The 16447-nt window shown below is 45.6% G+C and overlaps 1 protein-coding gene across 1 annotated transcript in view; it reads right to left on the bottom strand.

Moving 5' to 3' along the window:
• Positions 1–15899, bottom strand: part of shtn3 (shootin 3) — a 172379-nt gene extending 156480 nt beyond the window's left edge. The window contains exon 1 of the mRNA XM_059990769.1: positions 15816–15899. Coding sequence (XP_059846752.1) covers positions 15816–15899 — 84 coding nt within the window. The remainder of the gene's footprint in view (positions 1–15815) is intronic.
• Between the last annotated feature and the right edge of the window lie 548 nt (positions 15900–16447).

Here is a 16447-nt window from a genome sequence, read left to right on the forward strand (position 1 = left end):
TCCCTCATCTTACCCTTCCTGAAGTCCACAATCAGCTCTTTTGTCTTACTGACATTGAGTGCAAGCTTGTTGTTGTGACACCACTCAACTAGCTGGGATATTTTGCTCCTGTATGGAACAGGGGAATTATCTGCTACCACCTGTAGAGTAGAAATTCCACTTCCTTTGGCTTCTTTACTAGGTATTGTGGCGACCCACTTTCTGCGCAGGCGAACCAGCTCACAAATAGCCAGCGCGGGGGGGGGAGGGAGACTTTAGTAATGTACCTCCGATGTCATTTCTGCCCGGAGAGGGCGGGCACTAGGGATTGAAATGCCAGCGTCGCGAAGTTTGAATAAACTAGTCTCGAAATGACTTACTGACTGCATGTCGTTATTTCAGCGCTGTGTGTAGCACATCGCTACATTGGTGACCCCGACGGTCCAAACGGGATTTGGACCAAAGATGACCGACTCTTCATCTGTTCACACAGTTTCGTTAAAACTGCCGACTTTCTGGACCACGTGTGTGATTTAGCCAAACAGAAGCCCAGTTCCAGATTCGGCAGATATCCTCTGATTCCATGCGTTACTATCACATGGTGAGCGCCCTTGACCAGCAGACGGCCGCCCAGGTTGCGGATTTCATACAGTCGCCCCTGGAAGAAGGCAAATATGAAGCATTCAAAGCGCTGCTCATTGGGACCTTTGGCCTCTCATGGCGTGAGCGGGGTTCCCGCCTGCTTCACCTGGACGGTTTGGGAGACAGACTGCCGTCAGCATTGATGAACGAGATGCTGTCCCTGGCTAACGGACACAAGCCCTGCCTCATGTTCGAGCAAGTGTTCCTGGAGCGACTGCCCGAGGACATACATCTGCTGCTGGCCGACGCAGATTTCAGCAACCCACGGAAGGTGGCAGCCCGGGCAGACGTGCTGTGGAAAGCCAAGAGGGGGAGCGTGGCATCTGTCGGTCAGATTACCAGACCACGTGCCCAACAGCAGACCAGGCCCGGCAGGGGTCGCACACAACACAGAGGCAGGAGTGAGGAGGCCAGTGAACAGTGATGTTTCTACCACCAGCGGTGGGGCACAATAGCCTGCCGTGGTTGCCCGCCCTGCAAAGGCCAGGGCCACCTGCCGCTAATGACTATGGCGGCTGGCCACCAGGACAGCCTCTTGTACGTCTGGGACAAACAGTCGGGACGCCGCTTCTTGGTCGACACCGGAGCGGAGATCAGCGTCTTGCCCCCTGGTGGGGTACGACACCTGCAACTGGAAGCCAGGACCCACCCTGAGGGCCGCAAATGGCAGCTCGATACAGACCTATGGCACCCACACAGTGCAGCTGCAGTTCGGTGTCAGCCGGTCCACGTGGGACTTCACACTGGCCGCGGTGGCCCAACCACTCCTGGGAGCGGACTTCTTGCGAGCTCACAGCCTGCTGGTCGACTTGCAAGGGAAAAGACTGGTACATGCTGAGACTTTCCAGACATTCTCCCTGGGTGAAGCCAAGTTGCCAGCCCCACACCTGGACTCCATCACGCTATCAGACAACGAATTCACCAGAATCCTGGCGGACTTTCCATCGATCCTGGCACCGCAGTTCACGGCAGCCATGCCCAGATACGGGGTACAGCACCACATTCCGACCCAGGGACCACCCCTCCACGCCCACGCACGAAGGCTCCCCCCAGAAAAGCTCCACCTGGCGAAAGAGGAATTCAAGCAGATGGAGGAATTGGGGATCGTACGGCAGTCTCCCATGGGCCTCCCCCCTGCACATGGTGCCCAAAGCAACAGGGGGCAGGAGACCATGTGGTGACTACCGCAGGCTGAACGAGGCTACAACGCCGGACCGCTACCCTGTGCCGCACATTCAGGACTTTGCAGCAAACCTGCACGGCGCACGGATCTTCTCCAAGGTAGACCTTGTCCGGGGATACCATCAAATCCCGATGCATCCAGACGACGTCCCCAAAACGGCACTCATCACCCCGTTCGGCCTTTTCGAGTTCCTCCGCATGCCGTTCGGCCTGAAGAATGCCGCACAGACGTTTCAGCGGTTAATGGACATGGTGGGACGCGACCTGGACTTCGCTTTCATCTACTTGGACGTCATCCTCATAGCCAGCAGCAGTTGTCAGGAGCATCTGTCCCACCTCCGTCAACTCTACGCCCGACTGAGTGAATATGGCCTCACGATCAACCTGGCCAAGTGCCAGTTCAGTCTCGATACCATCGACTTCCTGGGCCACAGGATTACCAAAGAAGAGGCAACACCTCTGCCCGCCAAGGTAGATGCGATCTGCCACTTTGCCTGGCCCAACACGGTCAAAGGCCTGCAGGAGTTCGTTGGTATGGTGAACTTCTACCACTGTTTCCTCCCCTCAGCAGCCCGTATCATGCACCCTTTGTACACCCTGATGTCGGGTAAAGGCAAAGACATTACTTGGGATGAGGAGGCCGCGGCCGCTTTTATTAAAGCCAAGGAAGCCTTGGCAGATGCCGCGATGCTGGTGCACCCCAGAACGGACGTTCCAACTGCACTCACAGTGGACGCATCCAACACAGCAGTCGGTGGGGTGCTGGAGCAGCTCATCAAGGGGCGCTGGCAACCCCTGGCATTCTTCAACAAGCACCTACGACCACCCGAACTCAAGTACAGTGCTTTCGACTGGGAGCTGTTGGCGCTGTATCTGGCAATCCGGCATTTCAGGTACTTCTTAGAAGGCAGACCGTTCGCCGCGTTCACGGACCACAAACCGTTGACCTTCGCGTTCACGAAGGTGTCTGATCCCTGGTCGGCTTGCCAGCAGTGACATCTGTCCTACATCTCTGAGTACACGACGGACATCCAGCATGTCTCGGGAAAGGACAACGTCGCGGCGGACGCACTCTCCAGACCAGCTGTCCAGGCCCTGTCCCTGGGGGTGGACTATGCAGCACTGGCGGAGGCGCAGCAGGCAGACAGCGAGATGCCCAGCTACAGGACCGCAGTCTCGGGTTTGCAGCTGCAGGACTTTCTCGTAGGGCCAGGTGAGGGGACCCTCCTGTGCAACGTGGCTACCGGCCAACCTCGCCCCATCGTCCCGGCAGCCTGGAGGCGGCGAGTTTTCAACTCCATACATGGTTTGGCGCACCCATCTATCAGGACAACTGGCCGGCTGATCTCCAGCAAGTTCGCGTGGCAAGGACTTCGCAAGCAGGTCAGTGAAAGGGCCAGAACGTGCGCGCAGTGCCAAACAGCCAAGGTGCAGCGGCACACTGAAGCCCCACCACAGCAGTTTGAACCCACCCACCGGAGGTTCGATCACATTCATGTGGATGTTGTGGGCCCCCTTCCAGTGTCATGAGGAGCGCGGTACCTCCTAACGATGGTAGACCGGTTCACGAGGTGGCCAGAGGCAGTCCCGCTCACCGACACATCTGCCAATTCCTGCGCCCGAGCACTGATCGCAACCTGGGTAGCACGCTTCGGGGTATCGGCCCACATTACCTCCGACAGAGGCGCCCAGTTCACCTCCAGCCTGTGGTCGGCTGTGGCCAGCCTGTTGGGAACGCAGCTACACCACACCACTGCCTACCACCCACAGTTGAACGGACTATGGAATGCTTCCATCGTCACTTGAAGTCGGCTCTCATGGCCCGCCTGAGAGGACCTAACTGGGTGGACGAGCTTCCCTGGGTCCTGCTTGGAATTCGTACAGTGCCCAAAGAGGATCTGCACGCCTCGTCGGCCGAGTTGGTGTACGGTGCACCCCTGGCCGTCCCGGGCGAGTTCATACCAGCCCCAAGGGGGCAAGAGGAAGAACCTGCAGCAGTCCTGGACAGTCTACACGAAAGACTCGGCAACCTGGCCCCCATACCGACTTCACAGCACGGACTGACCCTGACACATGTACCCAAAGACCTGCAGAGCTGTAAGTTTGTGTTTGTACTAAGGGGCGGACACTGGGCACTGCTACAGCGGCCGTACGAGGGGCCGTTCAGGGTGATCAACAACAACGGGTCCACTTACGTTCTGGCCATTGGGGGGAAAGAGGAGGTTTTCATGGTGGACCGACTCAAACCAGCCCATGTGGACTTGGCGCAGCTGGTCAAGGTTCAGGCACCGCGGCGCAGAGGCAGACCTCCCAAACAGAGTCCGACCCAGACTGAGGATATTGGGGGGGGGGGGGGGTTATGTGGCGACCCACTTTCTGCGCAGGCAAACCGGCGCACAAATAGCCAGCACGGGGTGGGGGGAGACCTTAGTAATGTACCTCCGACGTCATTTCCGCCCGGACAGGGCGGGTGTTAGGGATTTAAATGCCAGCGCCGCGAAGTTTGAATAAACTAGTCTCGAAACGACTTACCGACTGCGTGTCATTATTTCAGCACTGTGTGTAGCACATCACTACAGTATAACACCTACTAAGTGCTGGACGGTCTCGGCAGGTCGGGCATCATCTATGGAAATGAAAACAGTCAACATTTCGGACCAAGACCCTTCACCATAACACTTATGTCTATTGACATGTCGGATGTCTGTTGATGGCTGTTTTCATTTCCCCAGAGTTCCTCCAGCACTTTGTATGTTTTAAACTGGATTTCCAACATCTGCAGAATATCTTTGAGTTTATGATTTTGTCCTTTATTAGCTGGCCTTGACAGTGTGTTTTGTGTGAGAGTTTTGCACTTGATATCAAGGTTGTATAATGGTGCAGCTAGCAGAGCTGTTGCCTCACAGTACAGCAGAGTAGCTTCAATCCAGACTCCAGTGCTGTCTGTATGGAGGTTCAGCTCTCCATGTGATTGTGTAGGTTTCTCTCAGGTTCTGCATGATCCCAAAAATGTGAAGGTTAATTAGCCATTGAAAATTGCCCTATGTATTGTAGATAATTGGTAGAATCTGGGGGGAATTGTTAGGGACTGTGGAGGATAAGATAGGTTAGTCAAGGATTGCTTTGAAAATGGTTTGATAGTCACTTAGTAGGTAAACAGTCTTGCTTCCATGGTCTACCCCACAATGACTCTTTGTTATGCTGAAGCCCTTCAGTGCATTCTTAATGACACCATCAAGGGAAAGGCAGGCGTCAGAACCAAATGGTCATTAAAATACTTGTTTTAACTACCTAGTGTGAGTGGTTTTCCCACCAAGTTTTGTTGAAACCTTATAAGTCCATGTACAGTAGAATCTCCAACAGCATCTTATCAATCTCGAGCATATAATGATTCTCACTTTCGCTCACATGTTGTAAGTTGTAAACAGTAGGCTCTTCATGGCCACCTGCGGTGACTTGACCCAACTTCAGAGAACAATAATCAGAACACCAGCACAGTGCAGGTCCTTTGGGCCACGATGTTGTACCAACTTATGACCTCCTCTGCGATCAATAACACTTCCCTCATTTTTCTATTATGCATCATTAGAAGCATCACCATCAAATTTTAGTGTATGGTTAGTGTTTGTGAAATGCCAAACAGGACTTATTGCTGAGTGTTTTTGGCACGGGTTACATGTCGTCTACTGATTTTTTCCATACCATGGAATTTTAATAGTGGATATAAATGATTCAGTATTGTGCAAGGTTGGCTGAATATGTTGCACAATGCTGAATCATCCTGGGAAATGACTGGACAGCAATACGGCAGGTTTTCAGACCCTGATGGCCTCGACTTGCTCCTGAACTGACTGGAGTCAATCTTTATTCACTCACTTTGTGTTGTTGACGTCTCCTCATATGGTGATGAAACGTTTGCAAGTAAATTGTCAAGATCAGAGAACTGCCCAGCAATAAGAATGAGCATTTGGGAGACCAACAGAATGGATTTACCAGCTCTTGTGGGGTGAGGTGCTGAGTGAAAATATAAAATGATCAGTTAGGTGATTAAGGAGGACTTACTTCTCTCAGCAGAGAGGTCAGTGACAAGAGGCCATGGATTAAAAATAATAATTGGATGCATTATAGCAGAAATGAAGAAACGTTATTTCAGTCTTGGGATTATTCGAGGCATGGAGTGGATGGGTGATGTCTGGAATTTTCTGCCCTGAAACACTGATGGAGGCAAAAACTCATCAAGTTGAAATAATATCTGGTTAAATAGTAGTTGGTTAAGAACTGCTGTGTTATTACTTACATAAGCCTACATACTGGAAAATAGGAGTAGAATTTTTATGGCCATTACAGACACAATTGCACAGCTGGCCTATTTCTGTGATACAATGGGTGAAGGGAAGACTAATTAATGATTTTAGCAAGTGATTGAAACTCCTTAGCTCTTGGGTTAATAAAATACCAGAAGTTCCGTCTCCCTTTTCAGCCCCCAGAATCCCATGACAGCTGCCAAAATTACCTGAAAATATGGTCAATCCAAGTCAAAGTACACTACCTGTTAAGCTTCTTTGAAAGCGTTAAGTGCACTCACCTGAAGCAGGTGTTAGATTTTACATGTGCTCACAGGGGATTTACCAATGACCTCATTTTGCAGAACTGCTTTGTGTCTGCACTCAATGTGCAGCCACTTTCTTCAGGTAGACAAAACAATTACCTTAAACCGGATTGCTAGAGGCTGACACTGACAGCTAAGCTCCCTCGGTGCCTCTGTGAATTCACTTAGTCAGTACTTAAATCACATAAACCAAGACAGTTTTGGCTCCTGTGGTTAGATGAGGTGATTTCAGTCAGGACCTTGCAGGACAACGCAAAGCATCAGCGACACACACAAAATGCTGGGGGTGCTCAGCAGGTCAGGCAGCATCTGTGGAAATGATAAAACAGCAGTCGACATTTTGGGCTGAAATCCTTCCTCAGGGCTGGAGAAGGGTCTCGGCCTGAAACGTCAACTGTTCTTTTCATTTCCGTAGATGCTTGCGGCCTGACCTGCTGAGTTCCGCCAGCACTTTGTGTGTGTGTTGCTTGGGATTTCCAGCATCAGCAGACTTTCTCGTATTTAATGCAGGACGTCAGCTATGATTCTGGAGAGATGAGCCAGGTGAAATGCAGAGACTTAAACAGCTTATTGAGGATGATACATCGGTGTGGACCTGTGGGATGAAACGGTAAATGAAACCTCTAGTTACTCTCACAGCTATTACAGATCACACCACAGCATCTGAATTGTCTCTGTGGCTTGGCCAGCAATTATCCCTCTGCCAATAACAATGAGACAAATTACCCGGTATTTGTTCAACTGCTTTGTGTAAATTGGCTGCTATGATCCCTACCACACCACACCTCAGTTCCTTAGCAACACACACAGAATGCCGGAGGAACTCAGCTGGCCAGCCAGCAGCTATGGAAAAGAATACAGTGGACGTTTCGGGCCGAGACCCTTCAGCGCTCCTGACTCTCTGCATTTACCTAACTCTCTGCTGTTGGTCCAAAGTTCCAGGTAGTGAGTTGAGACCTTGTGGGCAGGGAACACTGTTGGCTTACATAATCAAAGCTCACATTGTGTAATGTGAAAAAGGTTTCCAACTGAAGAGGGTCGAAGGAAGAGAAAATAGAATTTATTGATTTAAGGGAAAAGCAAATAGCCTAATTTTCAACGTCTGCTGACATCACTGTTACCTATTTATAGATTATAATTGGGGAGACAATATTGATCCCCATAAATTATATAGAAATTCCATATTTTGTTATTAGTATTGAATTGATACAGTCAATTTGGATTATAAATAATGTATTCTTTGGTACAATATCCCAATTTACAGTGTGCCTTATAATGCATACAGTTTATTACAGAAGAGATCTGCTACTTCTCAGAAAGTTACGATTGATGTAACTGTCTATAGCTTACACTCTGAAATCTGCAGACTTAGCAGTGATGTCAAAGAGACGGCATGTTACTGGATGGGAAATTACCACTTTCTACAGTTCAATGTATTTTTGGGAGCAGCATGGTACCAGATACTGGCATCATTCCCAGTTGCTACTTGTAAGGAGTTTGTACGTTCTCTCTGTGAACATGTGGGTTTCCTCCCACAGTCCAAAGATGTACCAGTTGGTAGGTTAACTAGTCATTGTAAGTTGTCCCGTGATTAGGTTAGGGTTAAACTGGGGGTTCTTAGGCAGAGGGGCACCAAGGACTAAAAGGGCTTAGTTGTGCTGTGTCTCAATAAATAAAAGGCTGCAAGAATGGCCCAAACCATTCTCCTGTCCATTCAAATGTCCCGCTGCGTGTTCTTGCACTGACAACGTGCTTACTTTTGTGTGTGAAGCAAGAGCACAGACGAAGATGGCCTTCTTCAATAACTTTGCAAGAACTTGCAAAGGACAAATGTGACCTGATCTGGTTGTGAATTTGATCAGACCGGTTCCTCCTCCATATTTGCTGTCCATCTGCTCATCATTCACCCATCTATCCAACCCCAACATGAAAATATTTGGCTCTACCCAGCTTTATGCAGATGTTTTCTTCAAGACAACAAGCTCAGAGCTACCAACTTAGGCTGACTGGTGACATATGTGTCTCTATCAAAATGCCATGTTCAAAACCACATAATCTAGAAGCACTTTGGCGTGGTACTGAGGGACTCCTGCAATCCTATGGAGTCCACTTTCGCTTGAGATTAAATGAACTAGATCTGGCCTCTCAATATGTTAAAAATCCATTTGCCCCAGAGAAAGAAAACAAAGGAACTCTCCCATTCTTTCAGTGAACTTTGACTTACCAACAACATCGCCAGATGGATTTCTGATCATTTATCTCATTAATAGTGGGCATTGATTATCTTTTCTCACAAACAGGGCTACCCTGCTGATGCACCATCAATAACTCTTAGAGACGGGAGGCGAACGATAGGCTTTTATTAGCTGCAAGAGACCACGATTAGCCGCAAGAGACCACCACACAACATCCTGGAGACTGAGGGAGGAGCCGTGCCTCCAACCACCTTTATACAGGGGTCTGTGGGAGGAGCCACAGGAGCAGTCAGCAGGGGGCGTGTCCAGACAGGTATATGTAGTTCACCACACCTGCGAATGTTGGCAAATTTGGATGTTCAGATATAAAAGACAGTTCTAAATTCATTTCTTCATGGAGAAAAATCTTGCTGTGATTTGAAATTTGACACCTGTAGTCTGAAGACATATGAGTTAACTGATTAATTTTGGGTGTCCAAAGTGATTTTTGTCTGATTCCTAGTTAGGGAGGTTGCCTGACAACTGTTTCAACCTTTAGATACTGGTTAATGTCCACTGGGTACTTGAATGCAGTAAGAGCTGAGCACTGGCTTCTTGTCCCCCTCCCTGATCAAGCTTACCACATTATAAAGTGCCTTCTTCTGCAAATATCTATTGGCTATAGAAAAGAATGGGAGGATTGAAATGTTAAACATGGTGCATTAAGTAGAGCAAAGGTTGCTTTCAACACCTGGCAGATCAACTACAGGAACTTTCCTTCTGAGTATTTCCAGTAACAAATATCCACTTAACAAAGCTGCTCCAACAGCACTCTTCATAAATCCCTCCTGTGAACTACACAAGCAGTTTCTAAGTAAGCATTGTCTGCCTTACTCCCAATGGAGTCAATTTCACTATAGTAACTCTGAAGCCAGAATACAAATATTAGAACCTTCCTTCTCAAACTACACTTCATTGATTCCTCTCAACCACGTTACACATTCATTTCATAGAATCAGGGCATATGGCAATTCCTCAATTTTGCTTCTAGTTTCTACACTTCCCAACTAGTCTTTTTCTATTTAAAGACCGGATTCCTTGCTAAGGCGCATTCTTTCAGTGACTTGTTTAAACTGTGATTGCTGTTACATATGCGATATTGCAGAAGCCAAGTGGCTACTGTACATTAAGATGTCTCAATGTGATATATAGATCGAAGTATGATTAATTTACTGTTAGTTGCACTTATAAACTACCTTGCAAAATCATAAGAAAATGAACTAATTGATGTAGTGAATATAAAAATCCATTACAGAAATGCTTATGGCAAAGGTGGTCAATGATAATATGGCCATTAAGTCTAGATTAAGCAGCCATTTACAATAACCATATATCTGCTTCACTTTCAGGCAATGCATTCCAAATTACAGCAGTTCAGGCATGTTCAAAAACAACTCCTTACTTTTCAATTATCTGGAATGCTTCAGACTTGTCCCACTCTCTGCCAATAGAGATCGTTGCACCCTATCAACACTATCACAGTCCTGTTAGATTCATCCTGACCTTCTACATTAGTCACAGAGTTACACAGCACAGAAACGGGCCCTTTGGCTGATCAAGGTGTCTCCCTGAGCTAGTCGAATTTTCCTGCATTTCACTCATATCCCTCTAAACATTCCCTATCTATGCAGCTCTGCAAATGTCTTTTAAAGGTTGTAAGTGAACCTACCTCTACCACTTCCTTTGGCACCTCATTCCATATAACTCCGTGTAAGAAATTTATCTGCCAAGTATTCCTAAAATCTTTCTCCCTGCACCCTAAACCTGTATATCTTCTGCTCTTAGACTTCCCTACCCTGGGGGTAAATGAAACTGTGACCTTATCTATGCCCTCATGATTTCATAAACCTTTATAAGGTCACTTCTTATCCCCCATTGCTCCATGGAAAATATTCCCAGCCTATCCAGTGCCAGCAACATCCCTGTGAATATCTTCTGCAAAATCTCCAGATTAATCATATCTTTCCTATAGTATAGAGATCAGAACTGCAAGCAATATTTCAGGTGTAGTCTTACAGCTGTAATGCGGCATCTCAACTATTGTACTTAGTGCACCAGCTGATAAAGGCAACCATGCAATCTGTCTTCATCACCAACTTGTTTACCTATCCAGCTACTTTCAGGGAACTATGTACTTGTATTAGGTCTCTCTGGTTCATGTAAAATCCTGCCCTCATTTAGCTTTCCAAAATGCAACACTTTGCACTTGACCAACTTAAATTCCATCTGCCATTCCTTGCTCATTTTCCACTCGATCTACAAAAGATCCTGTTGTAAACTTAGCTTATCATCTTCACTGTCTAGCCCAAAACCAGTTTGGTGTCTACTGCAAACTCAGTAATCATACTACCTATATTCTTATCCAAATTATTGGTGTATATGGAGAACATATATGGGAGTTAGCACCAATGTTATCTCTAACTTAAAATGACTAAAATCTTGAAACACAACAAAAATCTTCCGCTGTACAATTGTTTGTCCAGTGACCCATGTCCACACTAAATAATTTCTTCAATAAAAACATTATAAATAAGCCACTTCTAAGATCTGCTGACAAATCATCACAAACTCCATGTTGTCAACATCAGAAGCCGGGACAGAAAATGTGAAATATTTTGATTGTTTGGTATTTGAGCGTACAATTGTGAAATATACTTAACATGCCAACAAGGTAGAAGGTGACAACCCTTTGTGCACAGTTTAAATTCCTTTCTGCGCTAGTAGCAAAAGATGTGTGCACATGCACATGTGCATACCTCAGGGGAGACGTTGGTTACCACTGATTCCTGTAGCACTTCACAGTTCAGAGTCCTCCAATCTGGAAAAAAATAATCCTCCACTACCACCCTCTGACTCCTAGCACCGCCAATTTTACATCCAGCTGGCTAGCTCTACCCAAATCCCACATGATTCGACTTCCTGGCCCAGTCCACCTTGTTAAAAACCTTGCTAAGGTCCATGTGGACGTCATCTACCCCCCTGTCCTTGTCAATCCTATTGGTCACCTCTTTGAAAAATATTCAATCAAATTCATGAGAGTCAGTTTCTAATTCACAAAACCATGGTGACTATCCCTAATCAGTTCTTATCCTTCTAAAGAGGAAACCATCCATACTCCTCTCGTTCCATACTTAACTGATTAAGCTTTGCTATGCTCTTCAGCACATTCTCCAGCATCCATGTTCTATTCTTGTGTGCAGAGTTTGAACATATGTAGGGCACCCAGTTTCATATTTTGTCTGTGTAAGATTAATTGTGTTACAAATCCAGCACCACTATTATGAGCCAATCTCATTAAAGTCTGATGATGGAAGTGAAGTCAATCCAAAACGAACAGTGACAAATAAAACACTGCAAATTCCTGGTTATAAAATTGCATTACTCGATTTATTATCACACTCTTCTTCTATGTATTTCCCACAGGGTATAACTCACCATTTCATAGTTCTTTTTCTCTCCTCACAGATGCTGAGTGTTTATAAAATACCCTGTATTCAGCAAATTCAGTATTTTGTTTTCCAATTTGATGAAGTTTTACCAAAAGCAAATTTCAGAAGATGGTTCTCATGGCAAGGCTGCACAGTATCTTGTTACCTCACAAGTTTAGCAGAAATATAAAGCTGGAAACTCAAAGTTTAACCTCTATGATGATTGACATAGACCGACCACAGCAGGCAACACAAGAACCTCTACCCAACCCACAGTACCAGTTTAATGACATTATTTTTAGGACCTATGTCACAATCATTCTCTGGAAAGATAAGAGTGAGCTATAACAGGCTTGATGTGGTTCCCTTGTTCCAGACAAATCTGATCACCTGCCAGCATCTCCACAGTGCACGTGTCAGTTACATCAGACTTCAACACCAGCCTAGTGCAATGTGGAGGCACAGACAATCTCATCTTTGGCTTTTCCACTGGACTGACCGGCAAGCCCAGGGGCGGTTGCTAATTGTTCTGAACTGAGGAGCCGGGTGCACTTCATACCTGGCTGTTCAGCCTTAGATCTGGCTTATCCAGCACAAATTTCATAAGTCAGGCGAAGGTGCAGTATGCAATTCCCCCTCTATTTTAACTAATGTTGATGTTCAATTATTATACCCATTATTAAGTAATTATCTATCTATCTATCTTCATTGCACTTTCTCAGTGACTGTAACACTATATTCTGCATTCTGTTCATCCTTTCTCGTTGTACTACCTGACTGTTCATGTACAACGAGAACGCCATCATGGTGTCCAGCTTGGGGCCTCAGTTTGCTTTTGCATTGGTTACAGATACTAGGTTGCTCTTCAATGCAGGTCAGCTGAGTCAGCTGCCCCTGGAGGACTTTGGGAGCTCCTGAAGATCATTATAGCTTTGGGCATCAAAGGAGACTGGACCAGGAGGTGTGGGGAAGGGCGCGCGCAACTTGCCTCAATGGTCCTGCCCGTGGAAAATGTAAAATTAGGGGTCATAAATAACAAGACAGTCCTTAATGAATCCAGAGCCAATTCAGGACAAGCTCCTTCAAAGAAGGTGGCAAGTGGTTTGACTGGAGTGGTTGGTCAACCTGTATAGAGCCATAGAGTAATACAGTACAGAGACAGGCTCTTCAGCCCATCGATCCATGCTGACCATAGCATCCTCCCTGCTAGCTCCGGTTGCCCACATTTGGCCCATAGACCAATCCCCTTCTTTCCATGTACCTATCCAAATGCTTATTATATGTTGCAATTTTACCCACCTCTACTACTTCCTCTGGCAGCTCATTTCAAGTACTCACTATCCTCTGTGTAAAGAAGTTACCTCTCATGTGTTTTTAAAATCTCTCCCTTCTTGTACTTGTGGCCTCCAGTTTTGGACTCATCAACATTTTGGAAAAGCCTACCTTATCCATACCACTCATGATTTTATAAACTTTTGTAGGGTCACCCCTAATTCACCTGTGCTCCTGATTCTCTCTATCCTTGAGAATCAGAATCAGAATCAGGTTTATTATCACCGGCATGTGACGTGAAATTTGTTAACTTTGCAGCAGCACTTCAACGCAATACATAATCTAGCAGAGAGAGGAAGAAAAAATAAATAAAATAAAACATAATAATAAATAACAAGTAAATCAATTACATATATTGAATAGATTTTTTTAAATGTGCAAAAACAGAAATACTGTATATTTAAAAAATGGGGTAGGGTCCAAAGCTTCAATGTCCACTAAGGCTCCATTCTTCCCCAATGTTGAAGAGGCCTCTGTGACTGTCCTACAGAGCTGAATAGTCCATGAGTGAGAGCCTTCAGGAGAGCAGAGGCTCCACCTGAAGCACCATAATGCCTTATAGCAGCTCACGTTATCAGTGGGCGTTTTCCCATTATGATCACTAAATGGGATCAGATATAGCTGTAATTAAACAGCTTAAATTAAACATTTTTATTTTGTGCCATGAAGAGGCACAGCCTGGTAATAGGCCCTTTGGCAGTCAGAATCCTTGGCAATCATCAAACACCCATTTTTACACAACTCCTACCCTTATCCATTGATGCTCCCCATTTTTTCGTCACCCATCCCAACCCCATTAGTCTACTACTATGGCCAATTGACCAACAAACCCGAACAGCTTTGGGATACGGAAGGAACTGGAGCAGGTAAAGGAGAAAGGGAGAACGTGCAAACTCCACACAGACAGCAGTGAAAGCGGGACTGAACCTGCATTTCTGGTGTTGTGAGGCAGCTGTCCCACTAGCTGCACCACTTTTCCACCTAGGAATGTAAAAATAACTCAAGTAAGATTGTTGGAGATTTATCCTCAGGGGTAGCACTGTACACCCTCACAGTCTGCAAAGTGTATCCTGCTTCTTAAATTCAATTCCATTGACAATGGTGGACCCAAATTGTGGAAATGGTTTAGATATGAGCCGGTGCCATTTAGTGTACTTAGCCATATTAACCAGGATGAACTTCTAGGTAAATATAACCCAATCACTGATTTGAAACCTATAAAAAATGGCAAGGAATCAAGGAATCAAAAGATTTTCAGCAGGATAGAGTCCTCAGTACATACAAAATATTTTCTTTGCTATTCTGCAAACTTGTTTATCACCTGAAAAAAATTATCTTTACAAACACTGCCCCTCAGCCCTTGTATATGAAAGGAAAAGTCTTTTGACTGTTGAATGTTCACCACACTGGTCAGCCATCCTCTAGGCTAATCCTACAACAATGATCAAAGCCCCTTCTTTTGTAATGGAACTTGTCAGATCGACCATAAACTTGGAAATCAAGCACCTTTTAAGAGGAAAAAAATCTATAAAGTACCTTTACTGAATACCACTGAAAGAAATGAACTTCCCCCACTTCCTGAATTAATCTATATTGACAGAACATGCATTTTCCTTGTGTACTCTAGAAATAGAAGCTAATTTTTCAAATAATTGTTTCTCAGATTTCCAATGTACGTTTTAAGTGGCTGCTGAATACAACATGAATTCCCTGCTTACAGCAAAAATTAGAGGGAAATCCTGCTTATGTATTAAAATTTGATCAATCGTCTTGCTATTTGTTCACGAGATTATTCCCATTTAGCTGGCATTTTCTCCAAAATCCACCAGTTTTGGTAAATGATAATCCTGTTCAGCTTTCACCTTCCCATCTCATCCTCCCTTACAAGACCTCACCCCACCCTTTTCTCAGGTTGTGCTCTGTGTATTGTGTTCTAGGATATTTGCAGGGGGGACGGCTCTGTCAAACTGCCTGTCTGACCTGATGAAAGTGCTGTGTCCGACACTTGCCAAGAGACCGGCCACTCAACAAGCCATCTCCCTTCTAAATACATCTTAATGAACCCTCTGGGGTAACTCAATCTCGTCAATGCAGAGATGGATTGACATTCAATGCTGAGATCTATTAAATAATTTTTTGATTTTTTATTCATGCATTTTCACAGTAAAGATTGCTAAAATTATTAATATCAAGAGAATATGCTGGCTTTCACTTAAGGATGAAACAAGGAATATTATTAGACACAATATTTAACATCTATACTGATAAAATACATACATTTTACTAACTATTATTATATAGCTAAATTATTGCAAGATATTTTATACAAAATCTGGCAGACATCTACAAATAATATGTAATTTTATTTTTGGAGACCTGTCTAAGAGATATAATCCTATTTTGACCTACCTCCACTTTCATTTTCCCTGTTTCATTCTGTTCTTCCTCCACCAATTCTTCCGTGATAGCCGGCGTGGAGGGACAAGGCAGCATGGTAGCGAGCCCCAAGCAGAACAGACTGCAGCCAGCAGCTGCGTGAGACAGCAGAGAACACACTGAGCATGTGTAGTGCATCAGCACTTTCTTCTATTCTGCCATTTGATAATAGCTGCCCCCTGCCAGAGAGAATGGCTCCTTCCCTTTGCAACAACACTCCCCTATCACCCTACCTCCCCCCCCCCCCCCCACACACACACACATATCATCTCTTGGGATTGCTTGTGGACTGCACGTCGATGCATTCTGAATAGAAGCTCCCTCCCCCATTTCTAGTAATGAGCACAATTCAGTAGTATTAATCAGGCTACAATTCCCTTTCCCCTCCAACTGATACACCATAATTTGCTCAACAGCTGCTCCGGGTTGAGCAAAGCCATACCGAACACTTTGTCTTACCTCCGTTAAACCAGATCCAGTCCCAAAGAGAGAGCTGCTGCTGACACTCTCATCCATTTTCAGATATTTAATACATTATCATCTCCTGCCAGGTATCTGCCAGCTGGAATCACAAATTCTTATTTTTACAACACATATACTCCTAG

The sequence above is a fragment of the Hypanus sabinus genome, chromosome 15 (assembly GCF_030144855.1).
Source record: "Hypanus sabinus isolate sHypSab1 chromosome 15, sHypSab1.hap1, whole genome shotgun sequence".
Lineage (NCBI taxonomy): Eukaryota > Metazoa > Chordata > Chondrichthyes > Myliobatiformes > Dasyatidae > Hypanus > Hypanus sabinus.